This window comes from Nematostella vectensis, chromosome 3, assembly GCF_932526225.1.
Source record: "Nematostella vectensis chromosome 3, jaNemVect1.1, whole genome shotgun sequence".
In the NCBI taxonomy this organism is placed as follows: domain Eukaryota; kingdom Metazoa; phylum Cnidaria; class Anthozoa; order Actiniaria; family Edwardsiidae; genus Nematostella; species Nematostella vectensis.
The window spans coordinates 15,184,410-15,208,311 of NC_064036.1; the positions used below are offsets into that span (position 1 = coordinate 15,184,410).

The 23,902-nt window shown below is 40.5% G+C and overlaps 2 protein-coding genes and 1 long non-coding RNA gene across 5 annotated transcripts; 1 reads left to right on the plus strand and 2 right to left on the minus strand.

The window, feature by feature from the left end:
* Positions 1–417: 417 nt before the first annotated feature.
* On the minus strand, positions 418–7,042 carry LOC125561162. Its single transcript, XR_007307172.1, has 2 exons — positions 6,903–7,042; positions 418–5,105 (listed from the first exon to the last, which is right to left on the minus strand). It is a non-coding gene; the product is annotated as an uncharacterized LOC125561162 (long non-coding RNA).
* LOC5522282 lies at positions 6,130–10,640 on the plus strand. 3 transcript variants are annotated; one of them, XM_048724596.1, is made up of 3 exons: positions 6,130–7,255; positions 8,395–9,070; positions 10,347–10,640. In XM_048724596.1, the coding sequence occupies exons 1-3, from the start codon at positions 6,890–6,892 to the stop codon at positions 10,364–10,366; spliced, it is 1,062 nt and encodes a 353-aa protein (XP_048580553.1). In that variant the 5' UTR covers positions 6,130–6,889; the 3' UTR covers positions 10,367–10,640. The 3 variants fall into 3 exon arrangements, with proteins under 3 accessions (XP_048580553.1, XP_048580554.1, XP_001642041.3); XM_048724597.1 differs by lacking the exon at positions 10,347–10,640 and having other exon boundaries at positions 6,135–7,255; positions 8,395–8,576; positions 8,709–9,386; XM_001641991.3 differs by lacking the exon at positions 10,347–10,640 and having other exon boundaries at positions 6,139–7,255; positions 8,395–9,386.
* LOC116604725 lies at positions 9,992–22,743 on the minus strand. Its single transcript, XM_032367467.2, has 12 exons — positions 22,511–22,743; positions 21,858–21,985; positions 21,307–21,420; positions 20,513–20,731; positions 20,077–20,228; positions 19,246–19,431; positions 17,740–17,959; positions 17,123–17,274; positions 16,796–16,903; positions 14,908–15,048; positions 11,213–11,515; positions 9,992–10,517 (listed from the first exon to the last, which is right to left on the minus strand). Exons 2-12 carry the CDS (start codon positions 21,982–21,984, stop codon positions 10,350–10,352), a joined length of 1,890 nt encoding a protein of 629 aa, XP_032223358.2. The 5' UTR covers position 21,985; positions 22,511–22,743; the 3' UTR covers positions 9,992–10,349.
* Positions 22,744–23,902: the final 1,159 nt, after the last annotated feature.

The following is a 23,902-nucleotide window of genomic DNA, read 5'->3' on the forward strand; positions in this document are numbered from 1 at the left end:
CTAAGTTGTAAAAAAACAGGTCCTTGACTGCATAGTATAACAAAAACAACCATATGAAGAAAACGTTAACGTTTTGGGGTTCTGGTACCGAGGAAACTTTCTTTTCAGGGACCTTCTCAACTAACTAAAGATGGTCACAGTAACTGTTTTTTAAAAAGATCATGCAGATTTTCCAAATAAGGAATATATTAGCTTCCTTATATGGAAGTGACCGCGTTTGGCAAAAAAGGCAATTTTGGGCTCAATTTTCTTGATATAGCCAAAGTCACGTTGAGATTTACAGGCGCGTACCCACGATTAGTCGAGGGGTGGGGGGGGGGCCTGTTTACCTAGACCTCAGAGAGGTCAACATAGCATATTTTATAGTTTTGTACGAAGCTTTTAAGCTCCAATATTGCAGCAGTGTGTTAGCAATAGTAGTAGTAGTAGCTTTCATTTTACTACGCTATAACCCTGACAACAATAGCTGGTTTTCACAAGGGGCGTTGGCTATCTACTTTTATACATGATACAATATTTACAATAATTTTACTAATTGTATATAAATATTTATAGATATTTAATTTCTTTTTGTAAAAAAAAAAATAAATTCTTAAAACTGGTTTTTGTGAGAGGCTAATTTTGTTACAAAGGCATTAAATGTATCACATTCTCTTGTTTCAGGGGATAAGCTGTTCAGTTTTGCTACGCTATATAAAAAATATTTTTTCATGTTTTCAGTTTTAGGGAGGGGTAGTTGCAGTGAGGAAGTTGAACCCCTGAGATCAATTTAAGTAACTTCATTTTTGAACTTAAATAATTTGGTTAAACATTCTGGGGCTTGACCCTTTAACACTTTAAACATTGTTTTAGATTTAGATTTTGCCCATTGTTCTTCTAAAGTGTCCCATCCTAAGGCAGCAAGCGCCTCTAGATGGGGGGAGTCATTCCTCCAGTTTAGAATAACTCGGGCAGCCCTGTTTTGTAGGACTTGCAATCTTCTAACGTGGCCCTGGCCCAGAGTATCCCATACCTCACTGCAATACCCAAAGTAGGGTTTAATAAGGGCATTGTAGATAGAGATTAGAGTATTTCTGTCCACATAGTCCTTAATCCTCCTTATTGCACCTATACCACAGGAGACTTTTTTTGCAATTTCATCAATTTGGTTGGCCCATGACAAGTGACTATCAACTGTCACTCCCAATAATTTGCTATGGGATACTTGCTTAATGTTGCTAGAATCGATTCTGAGAGATGGCTGTTTATCTAAGTTGTTTAACTTATAACGAGATCCAATCAGCGAAAATTCGGTTTTAGCAACATTAAGGCTCAATTTATTTTCCCTAAGCCGAAATTTAACCCTACTCAGGGAGCGGAGCGTATTTATCAAGGACTTCGAGAAAAAGCGTTTTCCAGCACGACCACATTGATTCCGTGTCAGGCATCAATGCGATCATGTGCCAAGGTTGTTTGCCTAAGTCCTCAATAAATCGCTGTTCATTAAATCTTTTCATGTTTCTAATTTCAATGATTTTAGGTTTAGAATTCAATGGTGTTTTATAGTTGATTTTGCGAATGCCGAAAATCATTCCATGGTCACTCAAACCTGTTTGAATAACACCTGTTTTCACAATCTTTTCAGGCGAGTTGGTTACATAATGGTCCAGTAAACTTTTTGATGACTTAGTTATTCTCGTGGGCTTTGTTATCAATTGAGATAGTTGATACGTTTGATAAATTCTTTTAAATATTTTAGCTTCATATGTTGGAACCTCAGAGAGCATATTCCCGTTGAGGTCTCCTAGGAGATGAAATTCAATAGCTAAGTTATCCAGATTCTTTATCAAGTTTTCAAAACTAACAAAGAATTCACGTGAACTGATAATAAATGGGCGATAAACGGTACAAACAATGAATGGTTTGCTATTCGGCTTAATAATTTCAACACAAACTGCTTCTAGGTCTTCAGGGACCAAATCGTTTCGGATGCGGTAATTATGCGAGTCACGAACATATAAACAAACACCGCCACCGTTACGCTTCCGGTCTTTCCTTATGATATCAAATCCTGGAATATTCATTTCACCGTTTGTAACCGTTTCATCTAGCCTAGTTTCATTAAACCCGAACACATCAACATTGTCAAGCATATTCATTATTCTTATCTCGTCAATATGGTTAGGCAAACTAACAATATTTAGCAGAGCCATTTTAAACCCTCGTAAATTCGGAACTATGGAATCAGTGGAATTTATGCCTCGAACGGAACAAAAATGACCACTCACAGTACCATCATGCTAATTATTTAAAATTTGATTAAAGTTACTCTGAAGTACCTGAGTACCTTGCGGGTTCAGATGTAGTCCACGGGAGTTCAAATGACTAGAGTTGATGTTTGCGTTGGGTAGGAACGACCAACCATTCTGATTGGCGAAAGAACGTAGGATACGGTTCGTCTCTTTAACTTTAGCCCCAAATTCATGACTATCACAACGCTGCAGAAGTGCAGAGATCACGACATCCGTGTCAGGAGAGTTAGCCTGAATCCCTCGACCAATATCAGTAATGGAGTCCACAATTTGCTGTGGTTCCATATTACGCAGATCATTAGTTCCAACATGTAGGATAACCTTGTCGGGTCTCTCGTCTATAATGGGTTGGACATAATGGTTCATCGCAGCAACAGTTGCTCCTGGAAATGGTCTTACAGAAACACGACGCCCAGAGTTCGCCAACTCCCATCCCTTAACAAATTTCACAATTGAGTCGCCGGCCATCACCACATTTTGTTTCCGATTTGGATCTTGCTCAGATCGAGATAATGAGGTTGAGCCGACTTTGCCTTGGGAATCCGGTTGGATCCGAGGTTCCTTGTGCCGATTTTTTTTTATCTGCATTTTTCTTTTTCTTTTTCCCCTTTGTTTGAGCGTCTGACGACGCTGCTGTAGATTTAGGTTGGAGTTGCTCGCTGCCCAGCTCAACTGCCCCATTCAGTGTAGAAGCAGGACTACTTGACTTGGTGCAGGAATATAATTCTTTAGACTTTATTTGCAGCGCAAGCTTTAATGAATCTCTCTCTTCATAATTTTTTTGACGTTCCTCTTCCAAAGCTAACACTCGTAGACGAAGAGTATTATTTTGATTCCTGAAATCTTCAGAACACTGTTTGCCCCTCAGTTGATCGATATCCTTCTTGAGTTCAAGGAAAAGCTGATGGCAATGACAAACTGGCCTCTGAGATTCGGGCTTATTCGCAGCAGATTGATCCAGATCGATTACAACCGACTCCTTCGTTACCGGCGAAGCGGTCCTTCGCGACCGACGCCATTGCCTTTCTCAAACGGCTGACCAGATCATTTTTCTTTCCTGCTGTAGAGAGAGCTCGCCTAGTAAGTTCTTCTTTCAATGAAGTAACTGTATTCGACTCGAGATTCTTCCCATTCAGTAGCGGTTCTTGTATATCGCTATGAAGTGATTCATCCCTTTCATCAGAAGAGTTGTCAGATATCAATGGCGCGGAATTCAGTGCCAATGGCTGTAGGGAGTCTCTGAAATCCCGAATAGCCTCTTGAAACGAAGTACTAAAAGTTTCCTTACAGATATCTGAGACTGATTTTGCTTTCCGAAGTGAATGATAACTAGAATTTCCGTTTTCGTGGAGAGCGGAAAAATGCTTGTGTCCGCCCTGCTAATTTATCTCTGTAATAATTTATCTCTGTAATAAAACTATTAAAGGAAAGTTCTTTATCTGGTATCTCAGTTTCTAAGTTTATTGTGCCCGTTCGAGACGAATTCCATATGAGAATATATATACACATATAATGATAATACTAATAAATCCGCATTTAGCTCTGGTGTATTGTTTTTGGCGCTGTTGCCCGCATGCGCCATGGTTCTCCGTGTTAGGACATTGTCACCGCGACACTGGATCCGACTTGCTCGACTCTGGATATGAATTGCGCGACTCTGGATACGACTTGCGCGACTCTTGATCCGACTTGCGTGACTATTGATCCGACTTGGGTAACACTGGATCCGACTTGCGTGACAGTGGATCCGACTTGCGTGACATTGGATCCGACTTGCGCTACATTGGATCCAACTTGCGCGAAACTGGATCCGACTTGCGTGCCATTGGATCTAATTTGCACGACTCTGGATCAGACTTACGAGACTTGATCCGACTTGCGTGACACTAGATCCAACTTGCGTGACTCTTGATCCGACTTGCGTGACTATTGATCCGACTTAGGTGACACTGGATCCGACTTGCGTGACAGTGGATCCGACTTGAGTAACATTGGATCCGACTTGCGCTACATTGGATCCAACTTGCGCGAAACTGGATCCGACTTGCGTGACTCTGGATCCTACTTGCGTGACTCTGGATCCTACTTGCGCGACACTGTTTTTATGGTGTTATTTTGAATATTTAGTGTCTAAAAATATCATTAGGTACTGTGCAATAATTATCAGGAGGGGTGTATCACCGCTTAATGTACTAACTGCCGCTTAATGTAACACTAACGCTTAATGTAACAAAAATCGCCGTTTAATGTAACACTAACGCTTAATGTAACAACAAATCGACGCTTAATGTAATAAAACAGTTAACGCTTAATGTAACAAATTTTCAACGCGCTCAAACATTTTCTCGTTCAACCAATTGACATTACATGGCAATTAGTACTATTGGGATCTTTGGAATACCCCTCTTTTGCTTTCAGTGTTCCTCTGGAAGCGTCATACTCTAGTTCAAGCCCAAGAATGTTTATGATATGAGTTCTATCCGTGGTTGTTTCTGGGTACCCGTTAAAAGTTTTTAGTACTATTGGAATACCCCTCTTTTGCTTTCAGTGTTCCTCTGGAAGCGTCATACTCTAGTTCAAGCCCAAGAATGTTCATGATATGAGTTCTATCCGTGGTTGTTTCTGGGTACCCGTTAAAAGTTTTTAGTACTATTGGAATCTTTGGAATACCCCTCTTTTGCTTTCAGTGTTCCTCTGGAAGCGTCATACTCTAGTTCAAGCCCAAGAATGTTCATGATATAAGTTCTATCCGTGGTTGTTTCTGGGTACCCGTTAAAAAGACCTCTCTCCCCACTAAGAAACCATTTGCCATTTCTGAAAAAAGAAGAAGCAACTAATAAAATTATTTAGCCTCTAATGCTATTGGATTTGTATAATCTAGATTATGGGTATTATGAAAAATAACAAGGGCAGCAACGGATCTGTTCCGCAAAATATATGTTCCGAAGCCCGTTTTTTTTGCTGTCTGGGATGAAGAGACAGAAGGCTCACTGAGCCGTAAAAAAAGGCTCAACGAGCAGTGAACAGGGCTCAACGAGCCATAAAAACGATCACTGAGCGAAAAAGGCTCCCGCACAGACTCGAGCGAATTAAACGACAGCGACTCGGACAATAGCTGCCCTAGACTTCATAGTGGACTCACTTTATTCTTGTCTCTTTGGAGTCTCTCCTGAGTATTACGGGCCAATTTTATTCACTCGTTCCCCTCTCACCACCCATACAAGACAAGAGAAGAATAAAGTGAGTCCACTATGAAGTCTATTTTTATTATTTTTTCATTTGTTCATCACAAATCACTAGAATCAAAAGAATACAAACCGAGTGCTTGGGTAACCCGTGGTTCTGTCCGCATTAACTAACGGCATAAAGTTGGATCTGGCCTTCACGAACAGGTAGCTCTAAGAATCGTTTAGCTCTAGTTTAATTCTTGTGTAGCCAGATGTAGTTATAGGACAGCAAGTGCCAAAATGGTTGAAATCCTGTCAATCATTGTAATCACGTGTGAAGCTTGTCATGCGCACTAGCACAGCAAGCATGTAGTGTGTTACCACCGTAGTCAGTAGCGACCATGTAAACATTACATAACTCACGGCAGTCCACGTAGGAAGGTCGCCCCTCGTACACCCATTGGCTAAACCCTCATCTAAACGGAGCTAAAAGCTTTTCAGGATGTCAGTGTCGGTTATCGCCATCTTAGAAGCACATAAAAAGGGGTACGGTAGAGGTCCCGAACACACCGTGTAACAACGTAAAAGTAAACCAGGTACGTGTACCCTCAGTCATTCTCGCTGTTCCACTTGTACATTCCTAATCAAGTGACAGAATGCTCCGTAATAATAGATGTTTTACTTTCTTTCAAAGCTTCCTTGCTTTGCCCGTGTGTTTTGATTTGCATTCCTACAGGCAACCCAATAATAGAATATTGATACTTTACCATATATCGAAGAAACAGATCCGAGAATCTAAACAATGTTATTTAAAAAATTAGAAAGTTGTTATTGAATAGCCCCTTCGTTTATAATCAGTGTATGATAATTAAATGATTATTAAATAATAATTAAATTACATTCAGTTTTCTCGTTCTACAATCTTGAGAGTTAAACCGCTGTCCCTAAAACATTTTCCCCGACCCCGCGTTCTTTTATACCTTGCCGATGGCACAAAGGTACGTAGGCTCTGCGTGATCTCATAGTGTCAAGTATTTGTGTGGCAAGACTGATCATCAATTGTGACCAAGGCCGCCTGATAAAGGTATAGAGATGAAGTATTTGAGCGACCAATAACGCTAGGGGAAAATATCAACTTGAATGTATCTTCACCGCTCTATTGAGGTACCACTGTGAAAATTAATTCTTGACGATGCGGAAAAACTTTGCTCGACCTTTAGGGTGTAAGAAAGGGGTGGAGCTTGGGGAATACCCGCTTAACCTCAAGTCCGGAAGCATATGTCGATATTGAGTCATTCACGTGGATATGTATATATTTCGTAAGTTGCATACGCATGACCATATATGACAAATACCCACGCAAATACAAGCTCATTGGCTGCGGAAGTAAATACAAAGGATATACGGAAATAAATAAGACACGATTCCATTATGAGTTCCTTACTTTTCAGAGGGAGTACAGCTCCTGTCGAGAGCGGTCAAACAATGCGATTATCAGGATTCATATTCCTAGTCTTCCTCGCTAAAAGCAAATTGCCTTTAGCAGAAGGCCATGGCTATCTCGTCGAGCCACCAGCAAGAAACTCTTGCTACAAAGTATTCCAGAATTGTAAGGCAAATTACAATCTGAATGGGTTGAACTGCGGCGGGCGCGCGACCCAGATTGCGAATGGTAACAAGTGCGGAGTGTGCGGAGATAGCTACAGTAGCCCCAGTCCTCCTCACGTCTACCCCGGCAAGTACGCGACGGGATTCATAACAAAAACATACACTCAGGGTCAGAATATCTCCGTCAAGGTAAACTTGTAGTTAGGAGAATTACTTTAGTTCTTGTTTATATTCAGGATAGATAAACTCTAATCTCTGGTCTAGGTAGTCATTTTCTCTTGACCGTATATCATTTTGTTATGGAAAAGGTTGGAAGAATTTCCAAAGATATTATTTTAGGTATTTGTTTAGAAGAGGGTCTTATGATTGTGCAAAGAGGAAAAGATCCAGTTCGGATAATAAAAAACCCTTTCAAGCTGTTTCAGTTTTATGATACCCTACAGCGCCTCACCAGCTTATCCTGCTAGCAAAGCCCTCTTTTCTCTGTGAGAGATTTGGGTTCACAGTCGCTAAAGGCCACGGCTAACTTGAGGGGATTTGGAAAGAAATGCGTCTGTTGTAGGCCATAGCTGTGAGCAGGGGCACGACCACAAAAATGGGTCTTATATTGAAATATTAGGGACCTCAAGCAACGACGACGGCAATGCAGACGCCGAAGGCAAAAAACAATGGGATTTGATTCAGAATTCAAAAGCAGCACGTGGAAATGCGTTCTGTCTGATACATTTCAGTCGTTTTCCGTATTAAACTCCCACGTGAAAACTCCTCCAGGTTTCACGGTCAATTAAGGACGCGGACGTTTGCACTGTAAACTCCACTAACTACGTTCACTGCTTTAGAAATAATTACCTTAGTTTATTTTTATCTGTCCCTGACTATTTTAATGTTTTGCTTATTCCATTGCAATTAAATCATTATTGATCACTACGAGCGAAAACATCTTTTTCGATCGCGTTTTCATAGCCGTCGTCGGCGTCCTTGCTTAAGGTCCCTATTATCAAATCAAAAAGAACATATTATATAAGTATTAAAAACGGCAAAAAAGCGAGCATATTGGTCGCCTAGGATCGAGTATCCTCTAGATAAAGAAAAATAGACTATACTTACAGAAATACGCTGAAACGCTGTGGTAGCTTAAAACTGGAGATTTTGGCCAGAACATCGCTATCTAGCGAACTGTACAATACATTGATTAGAAGACAATTACCGGGTTCCAAGCCTTCTCTTCTACGGTTACGCCACGCACAGCGCGCTAGAAGTGATTAAAGGTGCTTAGCAAGGGGTTTGGCCTATGCCTGCGCTGATACGCATAATTATCACGCCACCAGGTCATCATCACAGCAAACCACTTGGGCTGGTTCGAGTACAGAATCGGAGATATCGGGACACCACCCATCACCAACGAAAAGCTCAAACACCTCTTGAGATCTCCCAGCGGACAGACGCGGTTTCCGCTGGACTCGAGAACTTTCTCGACCTCGCACGACCTCGTCCTTCCGGCAGAGCTAAGGTGTGACCGATGCGTACTTCAGTGGTGGTGGAAGGCGGGGAATAGCTGGGGGTGCGATGGTGACGGGTGTGGCCTTGGACACGGGCACCAGGAGACATTTGTTAATTGCGCTGATGTCAAAATCGTTTCCAGACCTGGAGTGATTCCAACAGAATCCATGACGTCATCTTCACCTTGCACTCACTCTACAAGAGTCATGACGTCATCACTACTTGTCACACACTCTAAAACAACCGTGACGTCAATTCCACCTGTCACTCTCTCTACTACTGGAGACGTGACATCGCCTCCTCCTTCATCTCCAAGGTCATCTCCAAAGCCATCAAAACCACAGACGGCAGGACCGATTCCAGGAAATGGCGCAAACTGTGCGTCAACAGGTGTTTGGGCTGGACGACCAGGAATTGATGTATGGTGCAGACTGAATTGCGCAGCTGGGTACTGTCCCTCGTTCATGTGCGCATGTAGGGAAAGCCATTCAAATGGCCAAGGCTGTAAGTCTACTGGTGCGTGGAAGAGCGATAGTTCTATTGATGATTGGTGCACCACTAATTGCGCCGCGGGGTTTTGTCCAAGTCATATGTGCTTTTGTTCTTGAAAACCCTTGCACCATAAGATATTCGGACTCTAGCTTTCAAAGTGCTTCGATGTTATAAGTGATTATTTGATACCTGAAGATTTTGTAACGAAATTTACAGATGAAATTCCGTATTCAGAAGTCAGAATCTCTAAAAAAAATCGAACAAACAAACGTTAGTCACTAAAAGACTGTCAAAAATATCCTTTATTAAAACTACCATTATTGGTGTAGTCATCTGCTATCTTTATCTGTTTGCTACTAAAATGCAAATATTCTAGAGAATTTTGCTTTTTTGGCATCTAAAAGTAGTAGGCGTTCTGTCCGAACTTCCTGTGATGACTGTGACCATCCTTATTCAATGCAGAGAGTCTCTGAAAAGAAACAAAGTTTTCTCGGTACCAGACCCCCAAAACCACAACGTTCTCTTCATAATATATGTACCCCTAAAAGATAGCACATTGGGTGTGGTCGAAGGAATTTTTAAACCTAAGAGAAAGCAGAATCGGAAAAACCGTTAAACAACCCCGAAGGAATAGCTGCTGGTCGAATTTTATACCCTAAGAGATAGCAGAATCGGAAAAATCCTTCAACAACCACTAAAGGAAAGCAGTTAGTCGAAATTTTACCGTTCACCCCCGTCTACTTGGAGAGTCCCCCCCAACCGTATCTTGTTCTTTTAAAGTATAAACAGCATTAAAAAAATACACTCCGTGGCCAACCATGTGTTCTATACGTTCTTTTAAGTGCCCACTAATGAAAACCCACCGAATATAGGTTTTAGATCAACCCTGCAAAATATCCTCGAAGTTATATCTTAGTTGAAAAACAAGTTCAATTTATTGTCATACTATTTTATTATTCAAGATTCACGTTCAATGAATAATAACATTTCTTAGAGTTTATATTCCTGAAAAAGGGCTGTGAGTCTGCAAGGGTCTCTACGTCACTTGTTTTTCGTTTGGCCACTGTCTTCCGGCAATCCGTCATATAAGGAATAAAGAAAGATAGTGTAGTTTGTGTGGCGGTGGTTCTTTCAGCTGTTTGTCTAAGATTGTGCAAAATCCAATATAGGGTTCCGATCCTTAAAGTGGCCAAAAACGCCATGCACTTAGATGGGACCATTATAAGGAGAGATCCCTAGTATAAAACAGCAGATTACTAGTAAGACTTTAATGATTTATTTTTCCCAGCTCTTAAGGACACTGGGTAGCTTTGACAAGATCAAGCGGGAAGCCGAGCACCTCCGAAATTCTTTCGTCTGCCCATTTTGTTTCCTTGCGTAACCTGCAGACTCGTGTCACTTCAGCTGGGGTGAGTTGGGTGACCTCTGGACAGCCTGCGAGCATGAATTCCACAGTTTCCTGGTGATGTGATAAAACATTTTCTATTGAATTAAAGGGAATATTTATATTGATCTTCTTTACAAAAGAGAGGCTAGGAAATCATATGTAATAGACTATTTAATAAACAAGGAGACAATTTTATTATCGGAGTCCCCCCCCCCCCCCCCCCCCCCGGGCTTCAACGGCTGCGTATGTAAATACATACATGTATTAGCTATTAAAAATAAACTCTTGTTATCATAATGCCGGAAATAATTTTCACTCACATAGGTGCCGCGGATCAAATTTGACTGCCGTTTTTTTTTTTAACACGGTCTCACGGTCTCATGGTCTCTCTTTTTAAAATATTTTAAACCCAGAAATTAAAAAATCGGAAAAAAATGTTAAGAAACGGAGAAAACCGGATGTCATTTTTTGAACCGGAGATTAACCTAAAAATCCTTAGTCTCCAGGTGAAAACCGGACTGTTGGCATACATGCACTATTCTCCTAATCTCCCCCGTCCGCCGCCCCTGAATAGATTGTACTGTAGGATGGCCTTTCCAATTTTTTTAACTAACGAGCTTTTTGCCTTACGACGCCAAGAATTCAAGCACCCAAAATATACAATGCGATCTCCTCTAACAAAGCTCACGAGAATCTATTGGTATTCCCAAATTTCCTCGCATCAGACGGTAGGCCCTCGGAAAGCCAAAAAAAAGACGGTATCTTACCAACGATAGGCCAGTGTCCTCTGCAATCTTCCCTGCTTCGTACCCATCATTCTTTTTAGTGCAGACTAATTCCTTTTTCACAGGATTATTAGCTTCGCAGTTCTCACTGAAGCCTTCTTTCTCAGCCATCTCCTTAAGGCCTTCCTTCAGTCCCTCTCTTGTGACGTATTGAGCTCCGATCTTTGCGTTGCAGTTTATCTGCTTTGACCCTTCCTCGCCGATATCAACAGCTTCGTCGTACAATGAATCAAATGATTTTGTTCCTTGCTTGCATTCTCTGATCACCTGCTCCAACATGGTCGCCTGATAAAAAACAAAACAAAATTTATTACCATTCTCCTCAGGCGCGTTTTCAGGTTAGTGGAGAAAAGAGTGCAAAGACAATAATATCATATGCGAGAAGATTTGGGCGATCCCTAAGATCCCTCGTTTTTTAGCAGTCGGGAGAGAGGTACGCGCTTCTCCTGGCGCCCAACACTTGCTACGCGGCAGAGTGTTTTTGTGAAAAATCAACGAGAGCAAGCTCTGCGCACAGAGAGAGTACGTCAAAACAGTAGTAGTTACTATCACCTTATGTATCATATGACCTCTTACGCACGGTACAACAGCAGTAGTGACTATTACCTTATGTATCATATGACTTCTTACGCTCAGTACAACAGCAGTAGTTACTATTACCTTATGTATCATATGACTTCTTACGCTCAGTACAACAGCAGTAGTGACTATTACCTTATGTATCATATGACCTCTTACGCTCAGTACAACAGCAGTAGTGACTATCACCTTATGTATCATATGACCTCTTACGCTCAGTACAACAGCAGTAGTGACTATTACCTTATGTATCATATGACCTCTTACGCTCAGTACAACAGTAGTAGTTACTATCACCTTATGTATCATATGACTTCTTACGCTCAGTACAACAGCAGTAGTGATTATTACCTTATGTATCATATGACCTCTTACGCTCAGTACAACAGCAGTAGTGACTATCACCTTATGTATCATATGACCTCTTACGCACGGTACAACAGCAGTAGTGACTATTACCTTATGTATCATATGACCTCTTACGCTCAGTACAACAGCAGTAGTGACTATCACCTTATGTATCATATGACCTCTTACGCTCAGTACAACAGCAGTAGTTACTATTACCTTATGTATCATATGACCTCTTACGCTCAGTACAACAGCAGTAATGACTATTACCTTATGTATCATATGACCTCTTACGCTCAGTACAACAGTAGTAGTTACTATCACCTTATGTATCATATGACTTCTTACGCTCAGTACAACAGCAGTAGTGACTATCACCTTATGTATCATATGACCTCTTACGCTCAGTACAACAGCAGTAGTTACTATTACCTTATGTATCATATGACCTCTTACGCTCAGTACAACAGCAGTAGTGACTATTACCTTATGTATCATATGACCTCTTACGCTCAGTACAACAGTAGTAGTTACTATCACCTTATGTATCATATGACTTCTTACGCTCAGTACAACAGCAGTAGTGACTATCACCTTATGTATCATATGACCTCTTACGCTCAGTACAACAGCAGTAGTGACTATCACCTTATGTATCATATGACCTCTTACGCTCAGTACAACAGCAGTAGTTACTATTACCTTATGTATCATATGACCTCTTACGCTCAGTACAACAGCAGTAGTGACTATTACCTTATGTATCATATGACCTCTTACGCTCAGTACAACAGCAGTAGTGACTATTACCTTATGTATCATATGACCTCTTACGCTCAGTACAACAGCAGTAGTGACTATTACCTTATGTATCATATGACCTCTTACGCTCAGTACAACAGCAGTAGTGACTATTACCTTATGTATCATATGACCTCTTACGCTCAGTACAACAGTAGTAGTGACTATTACCTTATGTATCATATGACCTCTTACGCTCAGTACAACAGCAGTAGTGACTATTACCTTATGTATCATATGACCTCTTACGCTCAGTACAACAGCAGTAGTTACTATTACCTTATGTATCATATGACCTCTTACGCTCAGTACAACAGCAGTAGTGACTATTACCTTATGTATCATATGACTTCTTACGCACGGTACAACAGCAGTAGTGACTATTACCTTATGTATCATATGACTTCTTACGCTCAGTACAACAGCAGTAGTGACTATTACCTTATGTATCATATGACCTCTTACGCTCAGTACAACAGCAGTAGTGACTATTACCTTATGTATCATATGACCTCTTGCGCTCAGTACAACAGCAGTAGTTACTATTACCTTATGTATCATATGACCTCTTACGCTCAGTACAACAGCAGTAGTGACTATTACCTTATGTATCATATGACCTCTTACGCTCAGTACAACAGTAGTAGTTACTATCACCTTATGTATCATATGACTTCTTACGCTCAGTACAACAGCAGTAGTGACTATCACCTTATGTATCATATGACCTCTTACGCTCAGTACAACAGCAGTAGTTACTATTACCTTATGTATCATATGACCTCTTACGCTCAGTACAACAGCAGTAGTGACTATTACCTTATGTATCATATGACCTCTTACGCTCAGTACAACAGTAGTAGTTACTATCACCTTATGTATCATATGACTTCTTACGCTCAGTACAACAGCAGTAGTGACTATCACCTTATGTATCATATGACCTCTTACGCTCAGTACAACAGCAGTAGTGACTATCACCTTATGTATCATATGACCTCTTACGCTCAGTACAACAGCAGTAGTTACTATTACCTTATGTATCATATGACCTCTTACGCTCAGTACAACAGCAGTAGTGACTATTACCTTATGTATCATATGACCTCTTACGCTCAGTACAACAGCAGTAGTGACTATTACCTTATGTATCATATGACCTCTTACGCTCAGTACAACAGCAGTAGTGACTATTACCTTATGTATCATATGACCTCTTACGCTCAGTACAACAGCAGTAGTGACTATTACCTTATGTATCATATGACCTCTTACGCTCAGTACAACAGTAGTAGTGACTATTACCTTATGTATCATATGACCTCTTACGCTCAGTACAACAGCAGTAGTGACTATTACCTTATGTATCATATGACCTCTTACGCTCAGTACAACAGCAGTAGTTACTATTACCTTATGTATCATATGACCTCTTACGCTCAGTACAACAGCAGTAGTGACTATTACCTTATGTATCATATGACTTCTTACGCACGGTACAACAGCAGTAGTTACTATTACCTTATGTATCATATGACTTCTTACGCTCAGTACAACAGCAGTAGTGACTATTACCTTATGTATCATATGACCTCTTACGCTCAGTACAACAGCAGTAGTGACTATTACCTTATGTATCATATGACCTCTTACGCTCAGTACAACAGCAGTAGTTACTATTACCTTATGTATCATATGACCTCTTACGCTCAGTACAACAGCAGTAGTGACTATTACCTTATGTATCATATGACTTCTTACGCACGGTTTAACAGCAGTAGTTACTATTACCTTATGTATCATATGACTTCTTACGCTCAGTACAACAGCAGTAGTGACTATTACCTTATGTCTTATGTACCCCATAACGCTAACTATTACCTTATGTATCATATACCCCATAACGCTTATGTCTTATATACCCCCATACGTATGTTTACTATTACCTTATTGGTAAAGCAACTAATGGTGGCGGGAACGCTTTGTAAGGAACTGAGGAGCATGTCTAAAAGATTGTAGGTCTCCTCGTAAGATTTCTCTACCGGGATGCGGTCCACGAATGACTGCATGTTTACAACAGCGCCTGCCTAGAAAATACATGGAATTAACTTCTGGAAAATACATACAATCAACATCTGGAAAAAGCATACAATCAACTCCTGGAAAAAAACAGCAATCAACTCCTGGAAAATACATAAAATCAACTCCAGCAAAGTACATACATTCAACTGCTGCAAAATACATACAATCAACTCCAGCAAAGTGCATACATTCAACTGCTGCAAAATACATACAATCAACTCCTGTAACGGAACGGACCGCTCAACTCACAGTTACATGTTGGGAATTAACAAATAAATCTAATTTTTGCGTGCGTCTGTCCTCTAATAGATGAAAGATGAACAACACGGACACAACGAGACGGCGCGAGGTGTGTGTCTGTTGTTCATGACACGCTAGGCGTCTTCAGTGCAACTTTTAGAGGACAGACGCACAAAAGATAGGTCTATTTGTTTTATACCGCAACTAAAATATTTTCTTACGATACAGTCTAGTTTTGGTGACGCCAAGCTTGCGTGTCCTTTAATAACACATGGACCCTTGACCAATCAGAGCGCGCGATCTACGTGTATGGTTGTATAACCGCAAGAAAGCATAAGAGAGGGACACTTTGGTATTACCCGCGCGCCATGTCGATTCCTGACTATATTTAGTAACCACCACCCCACCACTGCGCGTGAGGATTTGCTCCTTTTATTTTGTCCTACACCCCGCGGGTTGAGATCATGTAAAATAACTCGGAAGAAGAAAACAAGCCTTAATAAAGTAAGCAAGATTGGCAAATATACTCACAGAAAGCTAAATCACTGAATAGTTTGACTGTTTTTTTTTTTTTGTCTGAGCGGCGAAGTCAAGTCAAAAAGAAAGAAAACACCGACGAGCGATAAAATGGCTGTGATAGCGCGTTTGATTCAAATCCCGGCTCCAACTCCAGCTTGTATAATATACTTAATAGTTATAGAAGTGTCTAGAAACAACATCAAAGAAGTACAGTAATATCTCCCTCTTTATTTTCTCACTATGAGAAAAGCTCAGATACTTCATCAGCTTGCTGGCTTTGATCATAACAAAAAATGCATTCCCTCGCTACAAGATAGTTTTATTAAATGTAATTTCTTGGATTCCTTCTCAATTCACCGGAATATTTACAAAAAAACAAATATAATATCTAATTTCTAACTTACAGATTTGTTTGACCATTAGGAAGATAATGAATGTTGAAAAACCACGAAGAAGCAGCAAGTCAGAGCGGAAGCGGTGTTTAATGCACGAGGTTTTCCCCTTAATATGTCGCAACTGCCTGTATCCTTGATGGTAGAATGAAATTTTCGATGGTATTTGTGCAAATAGGGTGTTTTTTCGGTTTCAAGTCACAAAACAGCGGCAAACAAGATGTAAATGCCAAAGCGCGGGGGTAGGGTGAGTAAAAATGCTCACGCGCAGTGGTGGGGTGGTGGTTACTAAAAATAGCCAGATTCGGAATCGACATGGCGCGCGGGTAATACCAAAGTGACACTTGGGCCGTTGACCAATCAGAGCGCGCGATTTACGAGTATCGTTGTATAAATTCGTAGCTGATGAAGCAAAATAAACAAAAAAAAATACTTTTTTTTGCGGAACGTCAATTTGGGACATCATTCGTCATTCAGTCGGAATAAAGCGCACGCCACGGACAAAGTTTGCCCGTCTGGCTGCAGCGGTGATGTTCTAGAACATTCTACAGCATTCATGCGCAGTGGACTATATACAAACAAGCTCATTCAAACAACTCACCAACTCGTCATTTCCCGCCGGGCTAACTTGCTCCACAAGGTCTTTCATAGACTGGATACCAGACAAGAAGTTTTCGTCGGTTATTTTAGAGCGGAAATCCTGAAATGTCTACAAAAGAAACACATGAAGGCGACATTTTGGTTTAGAACTCCCAGCTACACATAGCACGCTATTACTATAGCTGCATTCTGACTGGCGAAGTTTTAGCCTGGAAATCATACAGTCGTTAATCATTTATGGATGGGTGGCATGAAAGCGTTTAGCTTTTTTGTGCTCGGTCTCGTCGCCAGTATAAAGAGACGCGAGAATTTCAAGCCATAACGGTACCTCATTAACGGCGACATTGGCTTCAGTGAGATTTGTCATAGCGGCATCAAATTCCGTCACGGCGTTCTTCATTTCAGCGGTAGATTTAAGGACTTGCTCTCGCTTGGTTTGGCATTCCTGGAATTGTGCGATAGCGAAGTACAAAGTAATTCCTGAAATTAAGACGAGATGATAAATAGGTTTCATTTCATGACTCAAACCTCAGTAGGTGTTTTTTTTACTCGTATAAAATGACGAAGAGCGTTTTGATGAATTGATATGGGATTCACACTTTTTTCAGTGTATTCTTGATTGTATACTTTGTCTGCTACTATTTTGTTGGGGAAGAGGATAGAACTGATAGAAACAAACAGGAAGAGAGCTGCGCTAATCAGAATTCTGAGATATTTGTCGGTCGTGGATAGCACTGATTAGTCGCTGGTCGCCATTTTGGATTCTGCGAATTTCACTAGGCGTTCGAGGAGAAGGGTTTCATGACGTCACAACTCTTACCACCTACAGGAAACCCATCCACAGGAAACCCAACCACAGAAAACCCGTTAAGAAAATCTGGGACTGGTCTGGGGCTTACCCTACGAGTGTAAAGGCTGTCCTAATGCCCGTGTTTCATGTCTTACCAGCACTGGCGAATGTGAAGGCGCTCGTAATACCCGTCAACGCGCGCTCGCCAAAATTTACAATTTTCCCCCATTTTTGGGTGGTTGTAGACTTTATTGATGTCATCTTTTCGATATTCGTTTTTCGTCTGATAGCGTTTTGCCGTTTGAGCCTCACTTCATTTCCCTTTTTCGTGCCCTTTGGTGGATCCTTGAGCGATGACCCACTTTTCCTTTCCGCCTTTAAAAAAGAAGTACTTGTTGACCGGAAATTCTTCACCTGCTATATATTACTGTATGGGTTTTTGTTCACACAGCTATAAAAGTCATCAGACACGAGTAAGATGGATGATGAGTTATACAGAGGGCAGTGTTAATGTTTCGCACGCCTTAATTAAATAGTTTAACAGGAAAAAAGCGAAAAACAACAAAACAAGAAATGTACTCATCAGATAAAAAAAAGCATGAAAAAAACCTTGCTAGTTAGGCTAGTTGCGTTATACTTTTATAAGAGCCCTTGTCAGCAACAACTTCGTTTGTGGGTTTATTATTGGAAGAGAAATAATGTGAAGAAATCTTAAAATAACCATCTATACTCTAACCGGAAAATGTCATTTTAAGGTTTAGTATTGAAAGGGAAATAATGTTAAGAAATCTTAAATTAACCATCTAAACAGATGGATTTTATTCCTTTAAATTCAATGGAAGATAGCTCAATAGCCTTTGTTACGCCGCAAAATGTACGATGTATTCTTAACGCAAAAAGTAAAAACTTTTCAACTCTAAATGTAATTTAATATTTAAAGCAAAAATTAATAACGCAAAACATCACAGTATCGCATCTTTATAGACCATGATCTAGGGAGGATTCCGCCATGTCAGGTTGCTGACACTGCCAAGTGTTTGGAGAGACCAAGACCACCTGTCGATTCGAGATTTACAGCCATTTATCAAAATCTTTAGTTTGTCACTACTACATTTTTTCTCTTTACTTAGTACAGCTTTAAGCTATCGATTTATGGACATTATTTGATTTTTTTACATTTTCCATTATTACATTTTGCGATGAATTTTTTTTACATTTAGCGTTAAAAAGTTACCACATTTTGCTTTGAGAGTATAACCTTTTGCGTCAAGATTACATCTTGCGTTAGTTTACATTTTGCGACGTAACAGCCACAGCAGATGAATGCTTAATGTCACACTTGGTATTTTGCTAAAATGGCGGCTACGTGATTTGTGAGACGAAATAAAAACACATATAATAGGGGACTTGCGTTAAGAGATCACGGACTTTTTGGTGGCAAACTAGCGCGCGCTCAGCCTTTTAGGGGCAAAATAAAAGCAATTTTTTTAGCATTTACGAATAAAGCCAAAATTTGTTTTTTTAGGAATGATTCATTTTCATTTAAATGTTTTTTTTCGTCGTTCTCTGGCGTGAAGGGCGCAGTTATTACTGTGTTTCTTTCTGTTGAATTTGTCACCCAATGATCACGTGATCTCTTAGCACAGGTATAGTGTTCATACCTCGAGTGTTTCAAGCGCCGCATGCTTCGCCTTAGCATACTCAAACAACTTGGTTGCAAGCGGTAACAAATTGCCCATCAGGGATGTTGTTAAGGATGTTCCGGTCTTAATGGCTGTCTGGTACATTTCGTCCACTTTAAGGTACTCCGCTTTTTGGCTCGCCAACTTCTGACTCTGGATATATTTCTGCGAGTGACGAAAAAATGTGAAGATCGCAGAGGAAATATATGCCTCTATACGGGCCCTCTTTGTATGGGAGGGGGGGAGGGAGGGGGGTGTTTAGTGTGGATTGGGCACAACGTGAATGACCAGATGACGAATGCTTGAGGTACGAAAAACAATAAAATAGGGGAAGGGGACGAGAAGACTCGTTCCCATTCTCCACGCCCTGGTGGGTCGTTGTCAATGCGACTGTGATAAAAAAAAACACGCGAAATTAGTTCCAGTATCGCGCGGTGAAACCTCAGCCTTCACCCCCCCCCCCCCCCCCCCCTTTGGCTGCAAAAATATGGTTAATTTCTTAAAGAACAATCTTCAATTATTACCCATTATTTTTCCATATCATACCTATTTCTGCGCATCCCACTGCGCACCCCCTCTCCCACCCCCCAGCAAATCCCGGATATACGCCGTGCATCTCATTGGACTATGTATGTCGATAGACTTTGTTTTGAATGTCTCTCTAATTAACTATATATTTTTTATATTTTTTCATTAAAAACACACAACAATAACCTTATACTTTGTGCACCCTTTATAAATAAAGAGAATACGTATTTGTGTTATCACAGAGGGGTGTATATGAGTGTAGAGAAGCCGGACAGTTCTTACCAGTACTTGATTCTCGGCTTCATGCATATTTGTCAGATTATTAGTCAATCTACGTAGAAAGATCGTCTGCTCATCTCCTATCACCTCCAGCCTATCGACAATATTCTGAAACGCTTCTATAGATTTCCCTGTCCAGACCTGAGCTTGTTCAACTGCAAACAAAACACAGCAGGATTGGATCAACATTTATCAAGCGGGAGTTTGGACCTAAGAGACCGACCACATCAGACGGGCTGGAAAAAAAATAGTTTTTAAGCCTAATAATCTCTAGAAAAAACATAAATAGAACAAACATTGGCTGTAGTGAAATCCTTATCAGTGAGTTTATCAAAAGAATACACTCTAAGTGTGGTTCCATAGACGTACCCTAGAGACAAGTTCTGATGTGAGGCTTTTTCTTTTTTCTTTTTTTGAATTTTCAAAGGGACGGGCTAACCTTCTAACTGTAATTCATCGGCTAGTCTACTCTTTTCGGTCATCTCAGTCTTCATCGCCAAGAACTCGTCTCGTTTTGTACAGGCTTCTGGCGCCTCCACGCAGCATCCGGCAATTGCTCGGTAAATGTTATTTCCCAGTCCAAGAAAGTTGACAGTCTTAGCGGTCCATTCACTAGCAACCTTCACTTTTTTTAGGACATTTGGAATCCAGGAAATCCCTATGAGTAAAATAAAAGCAATTGCAAAGTATTGTCTGTTTAAGTGCGTGATTCAAGAAGTGGCAGTAGGCTTTTTTTGTTGTTGTGGTTTTAGATAAATAATATAAAAAGAAAGAACAAATAAGCTCTTGATGACTTCAGCCATTGAGTGCGACTTGTCACAGTTTGTCTCTAAATATTGGTTGAAAACAATAACAAAGGTGTGCGTGGCAATGGCACTTTAATTCGTGCTGCCGGTACGATGCTTCACGTGTCCCGGTACTACTAGGGAACTTAAAATGGCTGGCATAATTAACGAAGCTCAAGTCGTTTTATCGATTTTATTATTTGTTATTTATTTTTTTTTGGGTGTGCGTGTATGTGAAGGGAGGAGGGAGGGGGTGATTTCGTATAAGGGACGGACAACGGATATTGGATATTTGAGTTAAGGGAATTAGAGCACAGCTTTCGAGTGAAAAAAAATCCTAGGGCAACGTCTTCAGAGAGAAAAGACTGTTAAAAATATATCTGATGGTCTGGTCGGCCCAATAGTTATGTTCAGTAAAACCACAAGGGCGCATGCGCATGGACGGTACCTCGCTTAGGGGAAGATCCCTCCCTGACAGGTTGCGGTTTTAACTTGCTTTCTTCAACTTCATCGCCATCATCTTGTTTGTCGTCGGAGGTATCCATATCAGGGGCGGTGTTAACTGGAAACAAAATCATTAGTTCACTGCAGCTTTTACCGAAACAAAAAAATAATAAACACCCCTATGAGCAGCTTCCGTCTTCGGTTTTGTTTCTCAGTTAGGCCAGCTAATGGATCCCAGTCAAGCCAATTACACGTAGCTAGGGAATGGTTGCAATCCTACATCGCCATCACCCATGTATGTTTTTGTGACGCTTTGACGCCATGAACTGTGATTGGCATTTTGGGGAGTGGGCTTGTCGCTGTCGCACAGTGAAGAGTTTCGGTGAGTTCATAGGGATTCACAGTTGTCTAAATAGATAGCGTTTGAGTTGAGAATTTCGTCCCCGCCACCCAAAGGCTTTAAAGGCACCAGAAAACGAGGGTTAGGGTAAGATGTTTTTTACGCTCTCCAAGTTTACAAGTTATAATATGAAGCAGATGATATGAATCTCCTACCGGCAGGGGTGTCTCCTTTGTGGCTTTTTGTTTTGCGTCGAAGGAATGCCGGATGCACTGGTCCAAACTCTTGCAAGAGAATGAGAAGACAAAGCCACAAGACTTTACGAGTTGTAGGACTAGCCATTCTGAAAAAAAAAATAGAAATAGAGATTATTGTACAGGATGACTCTTAAAGAAAAAGACATTAGTTCTGGTTACAATTGAGGCCCCGTCCCCAAATAACCTTTTTGTAACAGATACGGGTATACGGTTGCGTTTTTAAACGAAAACGGATACGTGGGAACGGTGTCTAATAGATCACAGATTCATGTTGGGGAAATGTCAAATGTACCAAAATAATTACAAAGATGTAGAAGTTTAAAAAACAATCCTTACCAAAGAAAAATGACTGCACAATGAAGGAATAAGCTAGTAGGGAAAATAAGTTAATTATTTTACGGATAACAAAATCCATTTGGGGTAAAAAATCCATCGAATAACAAATATTAGGCGAAGGTTCTAGTTATAAGGGGTCAAAATGCAATAAACTATATGAGGAAAATCTGGGAAAAATGATTTTGGTTCGATTTAGAGAGAGGCTTAAGTTAACAAGGACTCGAATGACTGTAGTAATTTTTTTTCACTTGTTGTCGTTGCTCTTCGATTCTTACCTTCTTTCACGCTAGCCCGTCAAATCCAATCTGCTAAACGTGCTCTGAAATCCCGTCTGAAAAAGCTAACCGTCCATACATGATGTATGAGGAACGTGTATTACCTATGTGAGATACAAGTGTGAGGTTCTTTTCACGGCAGGTCAAACGTCCTCATTCAATAAATTTTAAAAACATTCTTCAAAAGATCTGACAGCCGAAACAGGTTTTCGGAAAGATCAATTGCTAATAGTCGCAGATAATTTTTGTGCCGGGTTCAGTCACATTTGAAAAATGTTCAAATGCTTGCAAGCCCTCTCTTTCTTCTTATTCTCCCCCACATCCTTTTAATTCCGCTCAGGAAATTGGAACTAATAACTGATTGAAGTAATGGTTTGCTACGATGGGGTGCAAATGCAATATAGGAAGCGAGAGTGAACTTTGACTAACCTGCTAAATGCGCTAACGAACTTCGAGTAGACAAAGGTCACTTGTCTACCGTTAAAAATAGAAAAAAAAAATAGAAAAATTTAGCCTAGAGGCGAGGGCGTATAAAGAGGCTGGCTAACTCCTCCCTCGATTTGTTTGTAAAATCTTCTTATATTTATTTGTGTATGATACCCTAGCTCACATACCCCTGTCTCCCCAGACGGTAGTTTTGAAATTTTGAAAACATTCTTCAAAAGATCTGACAGCCGAAACAGGTTTCGGAAAGAACAATTGCTAATAGCCGCAGATAATATTTGTGCCGGGTTCAGTCACATTTGATATATGTTCAAATGCTTGCAAGCCCTCTGTTTCTTCTTATTTTCCCCCACATTTTTTTATTCCGCTAAGGAAATTGGAACTAATAACTGATTGAAGTAATGGTCTGCTCCAATGGCGTGCAAATGCAATAAAGGAAGCGAGAGTGAACTTTGACTAACCTGCTGTATGCGCTAACGAACTTCGAGTAGACAAAGGTCACTATATAAAAATAGAAAAAAAATCATAAAAGACTACAGGGACGCTGTTTTAATTTTATTCAAACTGAATTTTTTAACCATCTAAAGGCAATTTTTTGTGTCCAATGACGCCGTATCTTATGTGCACACGAGGCAAAGGGATTACTTGTTTCCATATATGGTCGTTTCCTTATATGGATGTTACCTTATATGCTTGTTACCTTAGATGGTTGTTTCCTTATATGGCTGTTACCTGATGATAAAATCTGAGAGATGGATGGCTTCTATTGTCTAACTTTCTCGTTAAGACGTTCAAAACGCACATCTTATAAACCTTTTCCCACGGGATGTTTTTGCCCACGGAATTGCTTTCCTTTCTCATGGAATTTTTTTTCCGTGCTCATGGAATTTTTTTTCATGCGTGCGCACGAAATCTCAAAGCCATTGTACGTTTTCCCATGGAGGGTCA